Raw genomic sequence first — 20,172 nt, 5'->3', positions numbered from 1 at the left:
TAGCTCGGTTCTTGTGTTTGTCTTTGTTACTAATTTAATTTCCATTTCACCTTCCATTCCCACTTTGTCGAGCAAGCAATTTACGTGTTTCGTTTGAATGCGTCGACTTGCAGAGAAAAGAATAATTTTTTCTTCTCTGTTTTTCTTCTTCATGCACATCTCGCATTAGCATTTCCTACTCGAGAAGAGAAATGATTCGGTTTGTGTTTTTTTCTTCTTCGAAGTAACAATTGCATGGAAAATAACTGAGTCAGTATAGCAAATGATGGAAGAAAAACAAAACTGCCGTAACCCAATTTCCAATGGTTATTTAAAATCGAAAATCTTAAACAATAAACAGTAAAATACGCGCAGAGATTTTGTGTGGCTGTGTGAAAGATAGTGTATATGACTTTTGGGAATCGGTAATTTTCGTGGTGTACACGATGTATTACAATGCATTTTCAACGCAACGGATGTGAATGCAATTATATTGTCTTCAGTTGTTGAATGCTTCACACTTGAAATGATAGGTTTTTAATAGATCATTTCCGAGCAAAAACAGCAGCAGCAGCAACCTTGAACAGCACTCATCAAGCTACTATATCATTGGCAGCTTGTTTTCAACGCAGAATCAATATGCTCGTTAATTGAATTCAAGGCACGAAGACACGAGCCATATCACAAGCTGCAACGCATTATCAATCATGATTGCACGTCTTACACACCAATGGTGTGTGTGTGAATGCGTTTGTGTTTGGCAAGGTGCAAGCGCCTTCATGATGTCATTCAGAAAACGCTGCATGTGTCCAAAAGAAACCAAAATTTGAAAATTATCTCTGGCACTGATGTATGAAAGCAATAAAAATTAATACATAAATTCACTAATATCACTCAATCAAGCTGCACATTGATTCGATAAATGTATCGCGTGTACAAACGAAATTAACGTTTACTGCAATATATTATCGTTTTCATTTTTGGCAAATAAATTGCAAAAAGCGTATTTTCTGAACGAATAAACACCAAAAACGCCAGAAGAGAAAAAAAAAACAAAACTCATTTTGACGATCAAGCGTTTCCAAAATAACAACATTTCCAATGAAACTCGATTATGTTGACAACAATTTTTCATGCAATGTTAAACATTCGGTGTTTCGTGGTGAGCATATGCACAGCCAGGTGTAAGGCGCATTAATTGATATTATATGTGTGATAAAAATGGGGTATTGTATGCACAAACACTCACAGTCAGAGAGTATAAGTCAGTCAGCCAGTTGGTGTTGTAATTTGGTTCCCTTTTCCTTGTTACCACAAACCCGAAACCCAAAAAACGGCTCATTCTTTCAACGATTATGATGGCAACTTGTGTATTTACCTCACAAACTGGAACACCAAATGACATGTGATCTGCACACCAATGACAATGACAGACCAACATAATTTTGCTGCCAACCAAAAGAAGAAGAAAAAAGACAACACGCAATGACGACAAATAAAATGTCAGTTTTCGCAGCAGAAAATAGTTTCATTTGTAATTATTGTATGCGAGTGTGCATTTGATGTTTGCGTCCGTCCATCGCATTGCAATTGTAAACAGCCAAATATGTTGGGCTGTGCAACAGTCGCATTATAGTCAAGAAAATGGTCTTCGCTTCGGTGAATAAGGTTAAGGTTGGATTATTTTCATTACTTTCTCATTCGGCCGTTTTCTTACTCATCGCGCGATCTGTTCTTACTGATTCACTTCGTTACCCATTTTATGAATGTGTGTCTTTTTCAATTCACATTTCAATGCGAAATTCTTTTCGATTTCTATCTATTTAGCCAACACATGCTACACTCTCGCATACGGAATTTAGAACAGAATAAAAAAAAAACCACTCACAAAATTATTGAATCAAAAAGTTCTCAGTAGGTTGATGAAAAAAATTCCGATTCCAGTTGGTTTGGTTTATGTAATGCATTGTGTTGTGGTATCATGCACGCAAAATAAATCTCATCACTGAATACGAAATGTGAGATGGATTCGGATGAGAATTCTATTTGTTTCCAGTTACATCTGACACATTAAGCTGTCGGTTGATACATACACAGGTTGTGTGTGTGAATGCGACTCAAGCGAATAAACGAAGCATTTTGTCGGCTCATTTTGCTGAACAATGAAAAAGGAAATGAAAATGTTATGTAACCTTATTACTGAAATGAAAGAGGATTTTTAAACATTCATTAGGGTTTGCTGTTTTGTGATGGATTCAATATTCATAAATCATTATATCCCCTTCATATTTGCCCGAATACACATTACTCCAGTTTGCGTTGGTTTTTCGAATATTAAACCGCAAGCAAAGCCGTACACACGAGAGAGAGAAAAAAATGCAGCATTAAATCAAAGCATCAGCATCCTCTCTACTCAAATGAACCGAAACCAATTTTTCTCCCGCTCTCTCTCTTTTAATCTTTCAAAGATTCGAAAATTCAATGGCAAAGGTATTGTTTGCCGTATTCTTAAGCTTTTTTTTATTCGTAGCAGAAATGAAAAAAAAACCAACAAAAAAACCGAAGAAGAAAGATTCTTTTTCTCTCTACCTTTAATTCATTGTATTGCGATGCACAATTTTTCGTTCGAATGGAAACTTCACCGCAAATGGATGTGAACATATATTTTATTTAGTTGCATGCGATCTAGCCTCGTTCCATCCATCCATTTTTATCGTTCATTCTCAGTGCAACATTGCCGACTTCGAATGATGTGCGACTCGGTGGTATTCCGTAGCTAAAAGTTTTTTTGAAACCAGTCATTGCAATGATGATGGTACCATAGCTCTTCGTCACTGACGATGGCGATGATGATGATCGTTTTTAGTTCTGTTCATTTTATTTTATTTTTGTTCATTTTTCAACTTTTATGTGTTATTGTGTTGTCTATACTTTGCCCTTTACTTTTTACTTTATCCATTCGTGTGATGGCTGTTTATCTTCCTTTTTTTTCTTTAGTTTGTTCGTGTCTGTGTGCTCTTCTCTTCGTTGTTATGTTATGCTCTTTTTTTCGTTGTTCATTCTGTACTTGGTTTACTGTGTTGTTTCATTTTTTTTCGTGTATTACTTTTCTGGATCGAAACCAGTTTCTGTGTGCTGTGTATATTGCATTTCCATGTGCACTGAATCTATACCTAAGATCATTGTCTATGCGATTTTATGCTCATATTCGTTCTATCTCACTCTCTTTCACATTAAATGCGGTGGTGGCTTTCGTTGTGCCACGGCCAAACAATGCAACTCACAAACTTTTTGATTAATAAATTGTGTATAATGTTTTTGTTTAGCCTTCTTTTTGAGCTATAGCACTGGTGAAGAACGATCACGATGACTGACTTCGATGATGATCGTGATATTATTTCATTTTATATTCTCTGGCTCTTTCTTGTTCTGTCTTTCTCCTGCGTTGATTGTTAGTAGCTGACTTGGTGCTTTTTCTTTTCTTTTTTTTTCGGTGCACATTGAGAAAGGTGAGATCGACATTTAGCAAGAGAAAGAGTGAGTGAGAGAGAAAAGCAGCAACAGAAAATGCACGAGAACTAATGATAATTTCACAGAGCAAATCTTTCTCTCAAATCAAAAACAAGAATTGTGCACAAGAGCATAAAGCAAGAAAAATACTTAATAAAAAAAAAACGATCCCGACGTTCGGGCCATACACACAGTTGAACCAGAAAGCCAACAGATATAATATAGGTTTGTGAGTCGAGTTGGTTGTGTTAGGCGGTCGATTTCAGTGCGCCTAATGTATGCAATTTTCTGTCCAATCTGACTGGAATAAGATTTACGTATCGAATTCGAATTGATTCCGATTGGCGCGACCGATGCAACAGCGAACAACATACACACACACACACATCATATAGCCTAAGCTCGGAATAAATAATGTTGATCTCATGTTTAGGAAAAATAACCATTAACCTTAAATACAAAATACAGAGAGAAAACTTAAAATAAATGCAATGACAAACAAACGCGATCGATTCCCGATAGCAAAACAAGAAATGCAATGAGAGCGAACAAGATCGAGCTGGCGTGCACACCGCAAATGAAATTCAGTTGCATTTTTATGCTCCTTCAGCCTCCTTTCAACCAGATTGAATTTTCTGGGTTTATTTAAAAGTTTTTCTTTTTATGGCAGTTGTTTATACATTATTTTTTTTAAACTCTTTTTATTTTTCTTTCGTCGTCCGTCGATTTCGTTCAACGCAACAAACATAAACTGATTCTGAATCTGTGGCCGATCTGTTTCTTTACTTTACTTTTGTTGTTCGTATTTTGTTCATTCATTTTCAGCTCAATCATTTTGGTTGGTTTGTGTGAGTGAGTGAATTTGAGAGCCTCGGTGCATGTAAATTTTTCGTGTGTTTCGTTTAAAGAAAAATAGTTATTGCTTGTAATAATGGTTTATTCTCGGTAAAACACAAAGTAATGTCGAAATGTGCATGCAGTACAGCACTCCTTTGAGGCGCTGCTGCTGCTGCTGCAGCAAACAGAAACAAAATTCGTTCGTTTCTTTTCTGTTTTGATTCTTGGCTTTTCTTTTGTTATTATTATATATATTTTTCGTTCGTTATTTTGTTCCAATCCATCTTCATTCGTTTACGACCATTGTTGTTGCTCAAGCATCGAAAATTGTGTGTGTTGGCTGGTGAATTGCATCTCGTTTGTTTGCCTTCTCTTCCGCTCTCTTTTTATCTCATTCTCTCTCTCTCTCTCTCTGCCAGTCGCACGTCTTTCTTGACGAAGACAACGAAGAAAACAAAAATCCGAATCGCATTTCATTCTGTTATTCAACGTTACAACGAGTATAATTTCTTGTTTTGCGCAATGTTTCTCGGAATGGCTTTGTTCAGAGAGAAAATGTGCATTTCATTACGAACATACGAACGAACGAATGAGCAAAGTTGCATCGTTCACGAGCACATCGCGAACGCATTTGGTTTTTTTATAGTCGTGATTGTAACAGCGATAAAATTGAATGCAAAGTTTTGTTTTTTTTTTGTTTTGATGATCAAGATCATGAACATAAAAAAAGAACCTAAACGCTGCAATGCCGAGCTCTTGCATTCAAGATCTTGATTTTACTATTTCAAATGAAAAAACTATTCTCACACTTTCAGCGGGGAGATAGAGCGGCAATTGTATACTGACAAACTCATGCATATCTCGCAGTTTGCTCTCAGTACATTCGTTTTTTTTATTCGCAAACATAATTCTCTCAACATAGTCCAAATTAAGCAAACTTTGTGTGCTTCATCGTGTGAAAATTCGACAATGGCTTTTTACTTCTTCTTCTACTACTTGATTTTTTGCTCTCTCCGTCTCTCTCTTTCTTTCTGCCTCTCTTTTTCTGCCGAAAACTTGTTAACCATAAATCGAAAACATATGTCGCCAATATCCATACAAAAATTATCCAAATTATATGTGAAACATGTGGCTTTTTTTGGTCAATGAAAAAGTTACTGGTGAAACTTGAGCAAAGCAATTCAAGTGGATGCGTATTAAAGACACTCAGAACGAAACTTGATTAAACGAGTGTATCGAATTTATTAACTTCCGATATTAAGAAGTTGCCTTCAAAAAATTCGTGACGATATATTCTCGGAACTTTTTAATTAAAACAACAGAGCTAACGAGAAGTGTCTGTTTTCATGGCAAGAGAAAAAAAATGTCAGAACAAAATTACCGCTTCCAAAAATAATTTCAAGTGCAATGCGAAAAAAAAATCGTTAAATCGACCCTACAACTGTGTCGTAATCTCAAGAGGATTTCATCTAAGTAAACAAACAAAATTGAACAACAACTGCAAGCAAAATGTGTCTTTGCACCATCCACACATCACATTGTACGCCTGAAATCGCATTATTCTTCTTACCCTTATGTAAACGGTAACGTAGCTATTGTTTAATCTTTTACACACAAAGACTGCTTTCGCTACCGTTATCATCTCGACGCACTTTCATTTCAAGTCAACAAATGGGGAACATTTTGTTGTGCAACATAAATGTTTACCCCATAATCAAGGCGATGTGTATATGTGTATGGTGTTTGCATTTCAACTAAACATTTATTTGTTTTCCAACTGGTTGTTACGGTGACAGGTCAAGTGAGAAATATGCTTTTAAAGAAAAACTGTTATATTTTAATGTGGCGAAGACTCTTCACATTGAAATCGTTTTGATACGATAAGTAATCATGGTAGTTTGTACGATTTTGCTATATAAATTGTATGCAATAACAAGAAATTCGAGATAAAATTCCGTATCGTTCCGAGAGAATGAGATCATTTGCGATTTAAATGAATTCAAGTGTTTATTCTGAATATTTGTTATTCGTAAATAGGTAGTTCGAAAATACACTCTCTATGCTGTTATTCTTGCATAAAATGGTAATTTCAAGCCACCTGTGCATGAAGTTTACGGCATAAGATTTATAAAAATAAATCATGAAATTCATACCGAAAATCTATCTGGTTTGAATTGGATGTTATTGTCTTTGTAGTATGCTTCACAAATGCCTTTATCAATTAATTTAAGCAAATTGAATGTGATTTGTTGATGTGCTTCGCTTGCCACTCGAAATTTGATACGATATACAGACAGTGGAAGAAGAAAAAAGGCCAAATTTCATATCAACTTAAACGATTTGGACGTCAATGCAATAAAATCCACACAAAGATAGGGAGAGGGAGAGAGAGGATGAGAGAAAAAAGTCGTCTTGACAATCTTAAATTGACACGTTCATGTTCACATCTGAAACTTGGAAAGTGCAAAATGCGATATATGGTAAAAACTTTGCAATTTGTAGCATCATATAATAATTTCTCAAGTCGAATGGAAAATATCCGAGCAAACCCCATTATGAATGGTATTTACATTGTATATCTGCTTCGATTTTGTGGAAATGCTTAACATTAAATATTGACATGTTATCATAAAATTCGTCCATTAAATTAAGCCATTCAAGTGATTGACGAACATTTTGTACAGTCACGAGAGTGAAAAAACCGGCCCACATGAATATATTTTATGCCTCAAACCAAAAACGTCAATTTCAAAATAACCCAACAAGATTTTTTATCCATATATGTTTTTCCTTTCTTATCCTACGTCGATTCGGCGAGATGTTCGTTTTCCGTTTTCGAATCAACACACACACACACATTTTCAACGGTTTGACATTTGAATTTATTATTAAAATTTCACATGAAGATCCATGTTACGGTGGTGCCTATATGACACTTTTATCCATATCACACAATGTGAATTTTTGGCCGTCGTTTCCAAGTTGAATTTCCTGTTCCTTATCGGAAGAGTTGCGAGACCGAAGGGGTGATGTCTATACAGTATACACGGTAAATGTTCAGACTTTCACTCAATGGCAACCGAAATGAAAAAAAAACCAAATGAGATTCTGTGTGTACGGTTACACCGCACCGCCGACAGATCATCAGTCCGACGAAAAAGCAATGAAATTTTTGGGTCTGCAAACACACACACATACACAAACACGCGCGCATAAGTATATTTGTACAAAAATATCGTATTATACAAAGGGCCTCTGCAAACGGGAATGAATACGAAACACAACGGATCGAAACTGTTTGAATTCGAAAATGGGAAAAAACCCTTCGAACAATATAAAGTTCCTTTTTTTCATACGAAATACGGTAGGAAAAACTGTCGGTCGATCCGTAGCAGAGCAACCGACAATGCAACAACAAATGCATTTGCGAGCATTACAAGCAATAAACATGAGGGTATCCACCCTAAGTTCATGTGCATGCGCAATGAACATTTTGTCGGCATCGACGGCACGATTCAATAAAATCCCATTCGCTTTTATATTAAAACATTGTGTGTATGATTTTATTCAATGCTGTTATATGCAGTGACGATGCTCGTCCAAATTAGTGAAATGAAAATTGGAAAATATTCAAAAGACACACACACACACATTCGGAGCAAATACAGACATTTTGAGTATTCATTCAGTTTGTATAGTCGTGTGTGCATACACTTTTTTATGGCATTATTTTTTGACTGGGGTTGATGGTTGATCTAACGACTCGAATCAATTTGTCTGCTATTGCCTTGTTTCAACTTCAAATGTATCTCGCTTATTTTTCGATTCATTAAAGTATTTGTTTTTGTTTTAATTCTTCTCGTTGTATTTTGAATCGCATCCAATTCGTGCTGTCAACGAGTCGACGGATCGAAACAACAAGAAACCGATTCGAATGAATGCATCTAGAGCGAGAGATGTAAAAAAAATATGTATATGCAATATTGATAGCAACATATCAGAAAAATGCGATTCGATGCTGCTGCCAAAAAGGCGATGGTTCACAAACGATGATGAATGCGCTTTTGTTCGTGCGCGACATTTTCTTGTTGGAATGAGAAAAGAATGAGAAAAACCCATAAAATCTGTCTGAGTGTTTTTGATTGAAGGTTTCCCATGGAAAAACAAAGAATTCGCTTGCACTCACACATGTGCAATGGCATTGCATACACGATAGTGGCGTACACATATACGACACATCGAATGTCTGGTGTTTATACATCGAATAAGAAAATTGGATTGGAATCACTAAACAAACGTTCACGCCGGGGCAAATATGCCAAAGACTCTGAGTTTGATTTTCATGTTCAAACATTTTTCGTTCCCGCGCGAACGACTGTATCCATTTGTCTTGTGTTTTTGTCATGTTTATTTTGTTTGTTTTTTTTTTCGCTTTGTCGTGTTCGCATAGCATCTCAGCTGTGGCGCAGACTTCAACGTTCAACTCTTCCGTCGTTTGAAGGCGAATCGCACAAAGTTTGAATAATGCCGCCACAGAGACGAAATGCTTTTTACTTCTCTGTTTTTATCTAAAATGTGACAATTGAGAATTACGTGCAAAAACTGAAAATGTTCACTGTCTTTCTTAAAATTCAATCACATTGTGACTATGCAAAAGCCGGATTGTCTAATGTAATTGTGTTTTACATGTTTCTCCAATTTCAAATTTTGTTGTTCTTGTGGCCAAATAATACGGCTCGCGTTGTGTTCAAGCGTGTTTCGAATTTGTCGACGGAAGAAGCATATTATGCATGTCTACTTCTTTCTCAATCTCAATTCCTGGATTGAACTTTTCGTAGTAGACTGTGTGCCATTGTCAATCCAATCACGCTAAACGATAATTGCTCGAAAATCTTATGTGATTATCTCGCATTCTTGATCGGTATAGTGCGCCAACACTATACAATAAATTAACTCTTTGAGATAGTATACTACTACCTCACAATAAAATCCAATTTAAAGCTAAACACCAAAGTCGACGAAAATGCCTTAAGACATTCAACCAAATTAATGGGCAACAATGAAACAATACACATCAACTTGGTTTCGGCTTTACTATGCACTTTAATGTGCTTTTCTGTTTTAAAAACATTTCTTTTTTCTTTGTTGTTTTTTTATGAGAGTGTTCCCTGTGAAATGCTATTAAGATGCTATTTTAGTTTTTTCCTTCCTAAAACGTGCATTATCACATGCTTTCACCGTTATCATTACCTTTATTATTATTGTTGTGGTGTAAGAAAATCTTTTTTGCCAAATCGATTGGCACGGTAAACAGCTATTCGCACAACAAAGAGCCATGCGATATTTTGGCACCGCACACACACACACTCACCGAAACGAGAAGATAACAATATCACGTCATTACAGCGAGCAAAGAAGCTGCAATTTTTCAATGGTTACTCCTTAAATGCGGCACAGCACATGTATTAAATTTCCAAGCGGGAAAATATCAGCGCTGCAACAAAAGAGTTGCATGTTTTTGGCTGTTTTTTTTTTTTGTTTGTAAAGAAAGAAGAAAAGAAATGTACAAACGACGTACTCGAAGCGCAATCAACTGCAAATAACCGACATACAGTCTTTCCACTTTGTAGTTGAGAGAGGCGAAGAATTCTAATTGTATTTATTGGATGCAAGAGATCTCGTGCCATCATAAAAACATCAACAAATGAAAGAAATAATTCTAGCTCAGAAAGTTCAGCGCTTTAAAAAAAACGAACGACTGTCTGTTTTATTCTTATTGTAAATGTGATGTAAGCAAAATAAATACCGAAATACCAACCCGTAATATTTATTATACACACATATATACCGATGAAGATGATTCAGACAAATAATAAGCACATACACAAAAAGAAAAAAAAAGAGAAAAGAAATGACCATCGAATGAGATTTGATTTTTCTTGTGCATTCTTTCTGTTTTGCTGTGCTTTGTTCAGAATGTCAGTCCCGACAGTGTTAATGAATGCGTTCGTTACATAGTCTTCAATCAATCTTTCTTGTGACCGCATTCAGTTCGACAGAATTCTATAAATGGATTTTTTTTTCTGTGTGTTTTTTGATGATTGTCGTTACGGGAAATGAGCTAAATTATGCTCAATTTGGATATGAACAAAAAAATGAATGTCGAAAGAAAGAATTCCTCACCCGAATTGCGCATATAATTTCAATAATAATCAACGTCGAATAGGAATAAGGAACCACATCCTTCTCATCGTCATTTCGCTCTGTCGGATAGCCGTCCACTCCAAATTTCACTTCATTAATTTGAAACCGTTGAACGAAAAACCAATTCATGCTATACGCACATAGCAGGCCACCGAAATAAACATACATACGAAAAACGTGCTACAATCGATTGACAAAAGAGTGCGCTATATGTATACACCGTATTTTTAGTGGATTTTGGCGCGACTGTACCTTATTTCAGTTTTCGTTACTCATACACAGGCGCGCTCGTCCGTGTGCCTTTCTGTGTTACACACACAGTCGCAGTGATGTGCATGTGTGTGTACGGGCTTATATAAAAACCGTTCTATGTATATACATAGTAATAAAAACACCGGGTATTCGGTCTCTCATTTTTCTCTGCAGCCATCTGTGTGTACATGGGGTTTCGATGAATGTTAGGACCAAGAGCTGAGAGTGTGCAAAGGAATAAAACGTTTGAAATATCTCAGATCCTTTCCTGCCACTCTCTTTGCTCGTTTCTTTCTTTCAACAAACATGTACCCAACACATGCACACACATACGCTCCTATCACGTTTTTGAGCAGAACATTTTTTTTTCTTCTTTTTTCGTTTCGTCGGTTGGAATGAATGCAATAACTCATCCAAAATGCAGAGAGCGAGCATTGCCGGGTTCATTTTTATTTTCGTTGTGAAGAGAGGAAGAGCGCAATAAAGAAAAAAAAAATTGAATGTGAAGCAAACATTTACTACCAGCATGAAATGTGCTTATCATCTTCACTGGAACGCAAAGACATGCAATCGTTTGCAGCCATGTGTACTTCAACATTTATACAGTTCAGAGTAAAAATAACAGAGACATTTTTGGCGGGATTAAAAAACCATTCGAAAAATACTCATTCTTATTGTAATATTTTCCATTTGAATATGAACACACCGTGTACACACACACCACATGCACACAGAGTATATTCGTATGGAGCAATTTAACTTAGTTGGCAATGCGTTACAAATCACATGCTAATAATATGTTTTAAACACTTTTAGTTTCGCTTTTGTAAAATTTCTAAGGATTCGTCTGTTCGTATTATTTACGGCCGCTTTCTTACTGTGTTTAATGACTCTTTTGAAAGTTTCGTCATTTTTTCTTCGCCATTTACTCATTTCCTTTTTACCAAAATCGTCGCATTCCTAGAAATTACAGTCTATTTTTTCAGTTGCAAAAAATATTCGTTTTTTTTCCAAATGTAAACGTTTCAAAGGAGTTTACGGTAAAATAAATGCTTATTATAATGTCTTTTGCTTTTTGTAGCCGTTTGTAGTTGGGGAAATTGTTATGTTCATAAATGACCATACGTGAACTGCATTCAATTGAGTAAGCTTCGACTTTCGTACATGTTAATTTTGAATGTTTATCGATTTCGTCTGGCTTCCCCTTTTGTCTGATTTACTTTTTATTGATTTTTGGCTATTGTTTCAAGCAGAAAAAAGGCATGAATATATTTATACATGCATTGAACATGTGCAATGTATTTAACTTTGGCTTTCGATAGGAAATTAATGTGGTAATTGTTGAAGAGTGCAAAAGAGAAAAAAATTGAAATGAATAAATGATTTACACATGTTTCATTTTTTATGAGCTAAATGCATGTTACTGCCCTCAGGCCGTAACAAAAATATGTATAATGAAATATAATGTTGCTATTTTTTATCAAACATGTAAACCAAATATGTTGATGGAAATTTTAATTAAAAAATCACTAATAATTTTTTTTTTTCGATTTCTTTGGTGTGAATACAGGATTCTTCATGTCCAATTCTGGACCTTTACATTTCGGATTCAATGCAGGATATGCTCGACATTGATATTCGAACTGAAGTAGCGACAGTGGTTGGTGGTGCGAGTGAGTTTTCATCGTTGATGAGTGAATTGCCAACACTTGATTTGGAAACATCGAATGATGGCGATGCACCGTGGTTGGGTGGCCCAAAATGGTCATCAACATCATCATCACATGACATGTATGCGGATGTTGGAGCCTGTGTAAATCCAAATTCGGTAATGCCAGTCATAAACAATATATCAGCTGGTTTATCATCGCGAACACTTACAACGGATGTGCTTAATTCACCGAATAAATCACAACTGGATCTCAATACGAACACGTTCAAGCGAAGCAGCTCACCGTTGCCCAGTCCGAAGGAGAAGAAGAGCCATTTAACATTTTCGCCGAACATAATTAAAGTGCCGGTGGTGCAAGAAAACAAGAAGCAATCGCTATTGTGTCAGGCACAACGCACCAGTGTCGAGGCTATTAAAAAAGATCTCAGCAGTGAAATTATGAAGGATGAAAAAATCTTTACGCAATTCAAACCGACCATTACATCGGGAACGCCATCAACGCCGGCCAATACAATCAAATTGGCACCGGGCATTGGCGGCCTAACATTTGCAAATAGTCTTGCATTTACCAAGTTGAAAAATAATAGCAATGCAAAAATTGTCACCACCAATGGCAATGTGATTACAACCGCTCATCAGCTCAAAAACCAACAAATCCATCGATCGTCTAGTCCAAATGTTCATTCATCCAACAATAATATAACGATCATTAATAACAACAACAATGAAAACAATACGTTCCAACGAAAAATCATTGCTAGTGATGACACAAAAATCACATCCGACGGATTTAAATTTGTTGTGCAAAATGGCAAAGGCACCATAATTGCAACAACATCCCATCCAAATGCAATGACAACATCGGTGAATACAACGACATTTTCCACCATGCAACAGCATGCTATTGCAAATGGCACGGCTCTAAAGCCACAACCGCTTAAAATGAAAGTGGTCGGACCCGAATTCCCGAAACCAGCATACTCATATTCATGCTTGATTGCGATGGCATTGAAAAATTCAAGAGCCGGATCGTTGCCCGTATCGGAAATCTACAGTTTCATGTGCGAACATTTTCCGTACTTTAAGACAGCGCCAAATGGTTGGAAAAATAGCGTACGACACAATTTATCGTTGAACAAATGTTTTGAAAAAATTGAAAAGCCAGCCACAAATGGTGGCCAACGCAAAGGATGCTTGTGGGCAATGAATCCATCGAAAATTGCAAAAATGGACGAAGAAGTTCAAAAATGGTCACGCAAAGATCCGATGGCCATACGTAAGGCCATGGTTATTCCAGAGAATTTGCCGGCTTTGGAACGTGGCGAAATGAAACATGGAAGCTTGAATGATAGTGACGTTGAACCAGACGACACCGAAGATTCGGAACCAGAAAATGAACTGGACGAGTCCATCATTAACAACATTGTACCTGAAGTCGACTCATGCGACGAAGAAAACAGTCAAACCGAATACGATGTTGATGTAAGTAACCACACCAATCCTTTAAACACAGTGATAAGAATCTTATGTTATTTTCAACTTTTGAATGCATTGTTTCCTATTATTCAAATTAAATAACCAGTTCTTTGTTTTGCTTTTGTTTTTCCGAATAGGTATCCGATATGTTTGACGAGGTTGACATTGAAGATTCGAAATCCATTCAATTTGCATTGAACGCTGAAAATGGTCAAACCGAATTCTTCGAAAGTGAAGTACAACCGTCGGCCAAACGGGCCCGACTTGATATCAACTGTTCAATCGCACCAGCACGAACATTCAGCATTGCAAACAATGTAAATGGTACTACACAACTGATCCAAAAGACGTCATACGCTGGCCCAATGCAACATCAACTATTGCAACAGCAACAAAATCGACGAAAGGTTATGTTGGTCAACCGAACAGCGTAAATATGCTCTGCAATGACATATGTGAGGGATAATTTACATAAAACGCATTGTAAAAACAAAAAACAATTTATTTGATTCTACTTAAGTTAAGATTTATTGTGATTTTGGTCTTGGCTTTGTGCATTCGACGCAATGGAAATGGATGCGAATCGATGCACCAAGATGAGACCTTTACTTTTTGGTGAAATTCTGTAAAAATCATGTTTTTTATGATTTCATTCTAATACACCTAACAAACCACAATATGAATACAGTTCAAATTCAATTTTTTCTATGAACTTTTTTTTTATTATGTTTAGTTTAAAAATTATTATTTCTTTTTTAATTTTTAGTTTTTTTATTTTTCATTTCCATACAAACACACACACACACACATTATATCCACGAAATAATCCAATTTTGTATTAAAATTTAAGATTTAGGATATGTTTTCGTACGACTTAGTTTCATTTCTGTAAATGCATTTAGTTCTTTTTTTTTGAATATATTTTTTTTTGTAAATTGAACTCATTCAGTTACGGGCTAATGTGAAGAGAATACACATTGAAATTGTAATAATGCGCAATATCATCTGGCATAATTGAATTTCCAAACAAAAGAAAAAGAGAACCGAATGAAAGGGAAACAGGAAACAATGAAAAATTATGAAATGAAGAAGATTAGATGTTAATGAACATTTCTATTTTGTCATAAAATATAGTATTTTTTGTACGTTAAAGTGAAATAACCTAAATATCTGTTTGTGTAAAGTTCACAAAAAAACCAACAAAATGAAGAAGAAAACCTTCAATTGAATAAGTTCATTCATTTTTTTTTTAATAAAATAATATTGTATTTCCCTCTGATTGAAAAGATTTATTCAAATAAAATGAAACATTTAGAAAAGGAAAATCTGTGAAAATAGTTTTGAAACGAACAATTCATTCAACGAAAAAAATAGGCAAATCTTTTTTGTTTTTCTTAAAAAAATGAAGTTTTTTGCCAAGATTTTGAAGTTTTGATATTAAATGTGAAATAATTTTATGTGACGCAGTTTGTGTTCGATTTACTAATATTTGATTTTCAAAACTTCCGACTCTTGCTTGTTTTAAATCTTTTTTTTTTGTTTCACACCATAAAATGGTCATCTACTACTACTGCCAGCAACTCAGAAAGAACGATAGCACAACATATTTATTTCTTCAGCGTTTAAATATTTGTAGTGCATCAATCCAAGTTGCACAGTTAATTAAGTCGAAATATCAATCCAATAGCATTTATATAGAAAAAAATCAATTCGGTTGAATATAGGAAACATTTAGTATCGATTCTTATTAACCCCATTCATTGGAAAAATTCGAAATACAAGTCGTTGTCCCATAAAGACACGCTCATCGAAATTAGTAACATTCTTTTTTCATTCGAAAAAAAAATTAAACATAGCTTCAATTAAACCAATTTTCTTTATGAAAAAATCGTAGTTTTTACTTAATAAATTCGACATATTGAAAAAAATAGAAAAAAAAAATTCAAATACGTTTGTATGAACAAAATTTTCGATCTCGATCAATTTTGGAATAAATATATGTAAAAGTAAATCCAAACCATGCAATCATACAACAATTACATGGGCTCATCATATAAAATCACATTACTCAAACCTTAGTATTACTTAAACATGTTTTTATATGGAAGCATAATGTCAAATTAAAAGTTTATTATATTATTATAAAAACTAGTCATACTGAATTGCCGTTTTTTTTAAATGAAAGAAAATATAACTGACTTAATACCGAAATTCAAATTGTCAAAAACATAGCGAGGAAAAAATGTCCACTTCCATCACTAAATCAGGAAAAATAAAATAAAACATTATATTTGCCACAAATTACAAGCAAAACAAACAAAATTTACGTTGACTTCGATAAATTTGATGAATTTTTTTTTAAATAAGTACTATTTAGAATATTCGTATATGAAAATGATGAACACATATAAGACATTTTATACTATTATTAAATACAAACGATATAAAAAACAAATACCTCATAAAAATGAGTTTTCATCAGTAGAAAGTCAACACAGACAGTTCTTTGCCGATACAGTATTTTTTATCTATTTCGGATATAGTAACTAGCCTCATGATTTCTATTAAGTGCAAAGAAGCATGAACGTTTGACACATACACACACACATTTCAGGTATTTGCCGTCGTAACTATTTCTCTGTATATAGATTATAAACATTGAATTAAAATGACGGCCAACAATAACAGCAAACTCAACTATATATTTTAATATTCATCATTATTTTTGCTCACATCTTTCATTTTGAAAATAGTACAAACAAAAAATGAATAATAACAAGAACAACACTTAACATAATTTTATATGCATTAATCATTCATTCTTAGCGACTTTATCCGCATTTTTTTCTTTAGTTTAAACACATAACAATTAAACTATGAATTAAAATAATCTTTGTAATTAAACATTTTTGTATATGTTAAAATTTAAAGAAAAAAAAAATGCAAAAAAATTATGACAAAAAAAATATTACGAAAATACACTAATATTCATTTCTTCAGCAATGCTGTTGTATTTAACCACCTTCTATATATTGATTGTGCATTCTTATAAACAAAAAATACAAAAAAAGTTTAAAATTATGAAAATTAAGTAAAACATTTTGAATTTGTAGCAAGTAAACATGGTGCGAGAGTTAAGAGAAAGTGTATTGAAGATGTGGAACGAAAAGGGGCTAAGACTGGCAAAATGAGTTGGATTTTGTATATTTTTTTAGACTAGACAAAAAAGAAGATGAAAAAAAATTATAAAATCATGCTTTGTTTTTTATACATTTAGAAGATGAAGAAAATAATAAGTGACACAGATTGATACTCTTAACACTTAAACCACACGAAACATATACGTTTTTATACAGAGATTAAATTTGTAAATTGTGAATTATTTCAGGATATGTAAACAAAAATAGAACTACACAGTTTTACATTTTGTATTTGAATGAAAAACGAAATGAAATAATTAATAACGAAGAATAAAATTGAGACATTTTTTGTGATTCACAATTGTGCGTTTTATTTCAGTTTTACTTGATGTTTTTTTAGCCATATTTTTAGAACTACTTTGTATTCCATATATTAAAAAAGCAAAAGGTAAGGAGTTTCGGCTACCCAATTGATGGTTTGTTTTGAACGATTTTTTCCCTTGTTTAATGGTCTCAAACTCTGTTTTAGGTTTTTTGATGAATCACATGATCTTAAACGTATAAATTTGAATAAAAAATGTCAACATTTTAGTTAAAATACATCGAGCAACGCCAACTGTTGGTTAAATTGTAAATTAATAATCACTACCTAATGGAATTGGTAATATTTCTATTGGTGGTTTTACATTAAACTTAAGATATTGGTAGCTGTCATCATGATATTTGACATCGAATTGAGTTGCGTGATTCAGTTTAACCCTCTAGTGTATATGATCCATACCCCAATCTGTACAAGATGTGTACTTTCCTGTACACAAAAAAAAAATCAACGAAGGGCCAAATTTCCAGCAGGGTTCAGTCAGTATTTCATTTGCCGGTCACTTGACAAGCGTATGTTATGCGGTTGTTTGATTATAAACACAGACGTACGCGAAAACAGAAATTTGACAAAAAAAAAATGATCAAACCCTTTGTTTATAACACTTCAAGCATTTTGAAAATAGCATTTTTTGAGTAAACTATGGGATTTTTTGCATTTCGATTATTTTTTTAAAAGAATTATAAACGAAAATAATCATAGAAAAATAACTCTCATGTCGAAAAAAATTAATGCATTAGAGGGTTAATACACACAGAGAAGTAATACAACGAAAACTAGATTAAAGAAGATTCGCATAAAAGAGAATACACAAAAACGATATTTTGTATGAAATTAGATGGAAAAATACAATTTTATTCGGAGTGTCAACTAGTTCCGAATTTTATACGACAAACCATCTATTTTTCATTGTATAATTTCTTTGTGTGTATGAAAATTACGAATTATATCTAACATAAATAGTAGACTATCCGTTTAAACCAATTAAAGCAGTATAACCAGTTAACTGTCATTTTACGCATGCTAAATAAAATTCAATTTTAAAACAAAAAAATCTCCATCTTTTAATAACTGTGCTCTTTTTCGTGTGTTTCTTCAGTTAGCGATTGCGTTTACTCGCATTGTTGTTTGAAAAATAAAATAAAAAAGGTGGATTAGGTTGAATATGGTAATATGAAAATTATAATTTGTGCACAGGCACACTGTTGGAACTGAATAGTAACTTAATTTTTTTTTATTTGTTTTCCAAAGAATTTCAAGTGTTTCTTGGTGATAGCAATTTGTATAACCATTACAAATGGTTATAAAATTTTGTTCCTGGCTCCATTTGTTTGGAAAAGTCACTTTCTTTTCATGTCAGAATTTGTGAAAACTCTGGTAGATCGGCAGCATGAAGTTACATATTTGACTAGTAACTCATTAAAACATTTAAATTTACCCAATTATACTGAAGTATTGATCGAACCACCATTCGATATGGAATCAATTGGTGAGCAAATATTTCAAACTTCAAAAAAAAAAAAAAAAAATCAAGAATTTAAAATATGATTTGAATGAATAAATTGCAGGAAGTCAAGAAAAGTGGTTAGAGATGGCTGGTAGTTCGACATTTATGCGAATTAATTCCTTTAACTTTCTCTCAAAATCATGGACCACGCATGCTTTCTCGAATTTAAACGTACAAAAGTTAATTCACAGCACTGGTTTGCACTTTGATTTGATAATCAATGAAGAATGGTGGGCAGATAGCTTTTTGATGTTTGCACATAAATTTAAAGCGCCCATCATTACAATTTGTGAGTTTTAATTTGATACTTTGCTGTTTCCCTTTTTATCCATTTAATACATATTATTTAGGTCCGGTTGGGATTCCAGATTTCATCGATCGGCAACAAGGATTATTCACTCCATTGAGTATTGTTCCGCATTGGGTAAAATTTAAAATTTACCGAAAATTTTGAAAATTGGAATTTAATATTTGCTTCGATCCAATTTAATATCTTTTTCCTTACTTTTAGGCGCTACCATTTTCAGATAATATGTCATTTTATGAAAGATGGTTCAATGCCATTCTCAGCACGTATGATTGGGCAGTGCGAGAATTTTCATATCTTCCAACAGCAGAAGAGCACACAAGAAAGTACTTCGCTCATTTGGCACCTTTGCCATCGTTGAATGACATCTTACGTAATGTGTCCATGGTTTTGGTCAACACACATCGAGCTCTTTCACCTCCCCGACCATCAATGCCAAGTATATTTTAAAATTGATTTTTTCGCAAGAGCAAACGTATTTTTATTTGTTAATTTCATCAGATGTGGTCAACATTGGTGGTGCTCACATAAAACCAAGCAAACTATTACCAGAAGACATCCAAAAGTTCATAGACGAAGCAAAACATGGTGTTATTTATTTGAATGGTTAAGAATAATAATGAAACTTAATTTTGGTTCAAACTGGAGTGTCCCGCAGAATTATTTCAAATGAAAGTGTCCCGAATATTTGTTTCAAACTAAAATGTCCCTACAAAAAAGATTCATGTAAATTTTCCTAAGTGCCATTTTCATTTGCAATAAATTTGAGGGACACTACGATTGTAAACTTTTTCTTGAGTCCTATTCATAAGAAATTTTTTCGGGGGACACTTTGAGAAAAAGTTTTTTTGACATTTCAATCATAATTATATGTACTATATGTATGAGAATTTAGAAAAAATCTGTTCA

At 34.0% G+C, this 20,172-nt stretch overlaps 2 protein-coding genes across 2 annotated transcripts in view; both read left to right on the top strand.

The window, feature by feature from the left end:
* Window positions 1–16,227, top strand: part of LOC116343286 — a 41,630-nt gene extending 25,403 nt beyond the window's left edge. The window contains exons 2-3 of the mRNA XM_031771273.1: window positions 12,353–13,936; window positions 14,068–16,227. Of these exons, the coding sequence (XP_031627133.1) occupies window positions 12,353–13,936; window positions 14,068–14,364 (1,881 nt within the window). The 3' untranslated portion in view covers window positions 14,365–16,227. The remainder of the gene's footprint in view (window positions 1–12,352; window positions 13,937–14,067) is intronic.
* A 2,101-nt stretch (window positions 16,228–18,328) lies between these two features.
* Window positions 18,329–20,172, top strand: part of LOC116343238 (UDP-glucuronosyltransferase 2B20-like) — a 3,415-nt gene continuing 1,571 nt past the window's right edge. The window contains exons 1-6 of the mRNA XM_031771196.1: window positions 18,329–18,617; window positions 18,701–18,938; window positions 19,018–19,245; window positions 19,307–19,380; window positions 19,468–19,702; window positions 19,765–19,860. Of these exons, the coding sequence (XP_031627056.1) occupies window positions 18,615–18,617; window positions 18,701–18,938; window positions 19,018–19,245; window positions 19,307–19,380; window positions 19,468–19,702; window positions 19,765–19,860 (874 nt within the window). The 5' untranslated portion in view covers window positions 18,329–18,614. The remainder of the gene's footprint in view (window positions 18,618–18,700; window positions 18,939–19,017; window positions 19,246–19,306; window positions 19,381–19,467; window positions 19,703–19,764; window positions 19,861–20,172) is intronic.

This window comes from Contarinia nasturtii, unplaced genomic scaffold, assembly GCF_009176525.2.
Source record: "Contarinia nasturtii isolate CC-2019 unplaced genomic scaffold, AAFC_CNas_1.1 Cnas_scaffold_993, whole genome shotgun sequence".
Classification (NCBI taxonomy): Eukaryota; Metazoa; Arthropoda; class Insecta; order Diptera; family Cecidomyiidae; genus Contarinia; species Contarinia nasturtii.
This window is presented reverse-complemented; position numbering and strand designations above follow the sequence as displayed.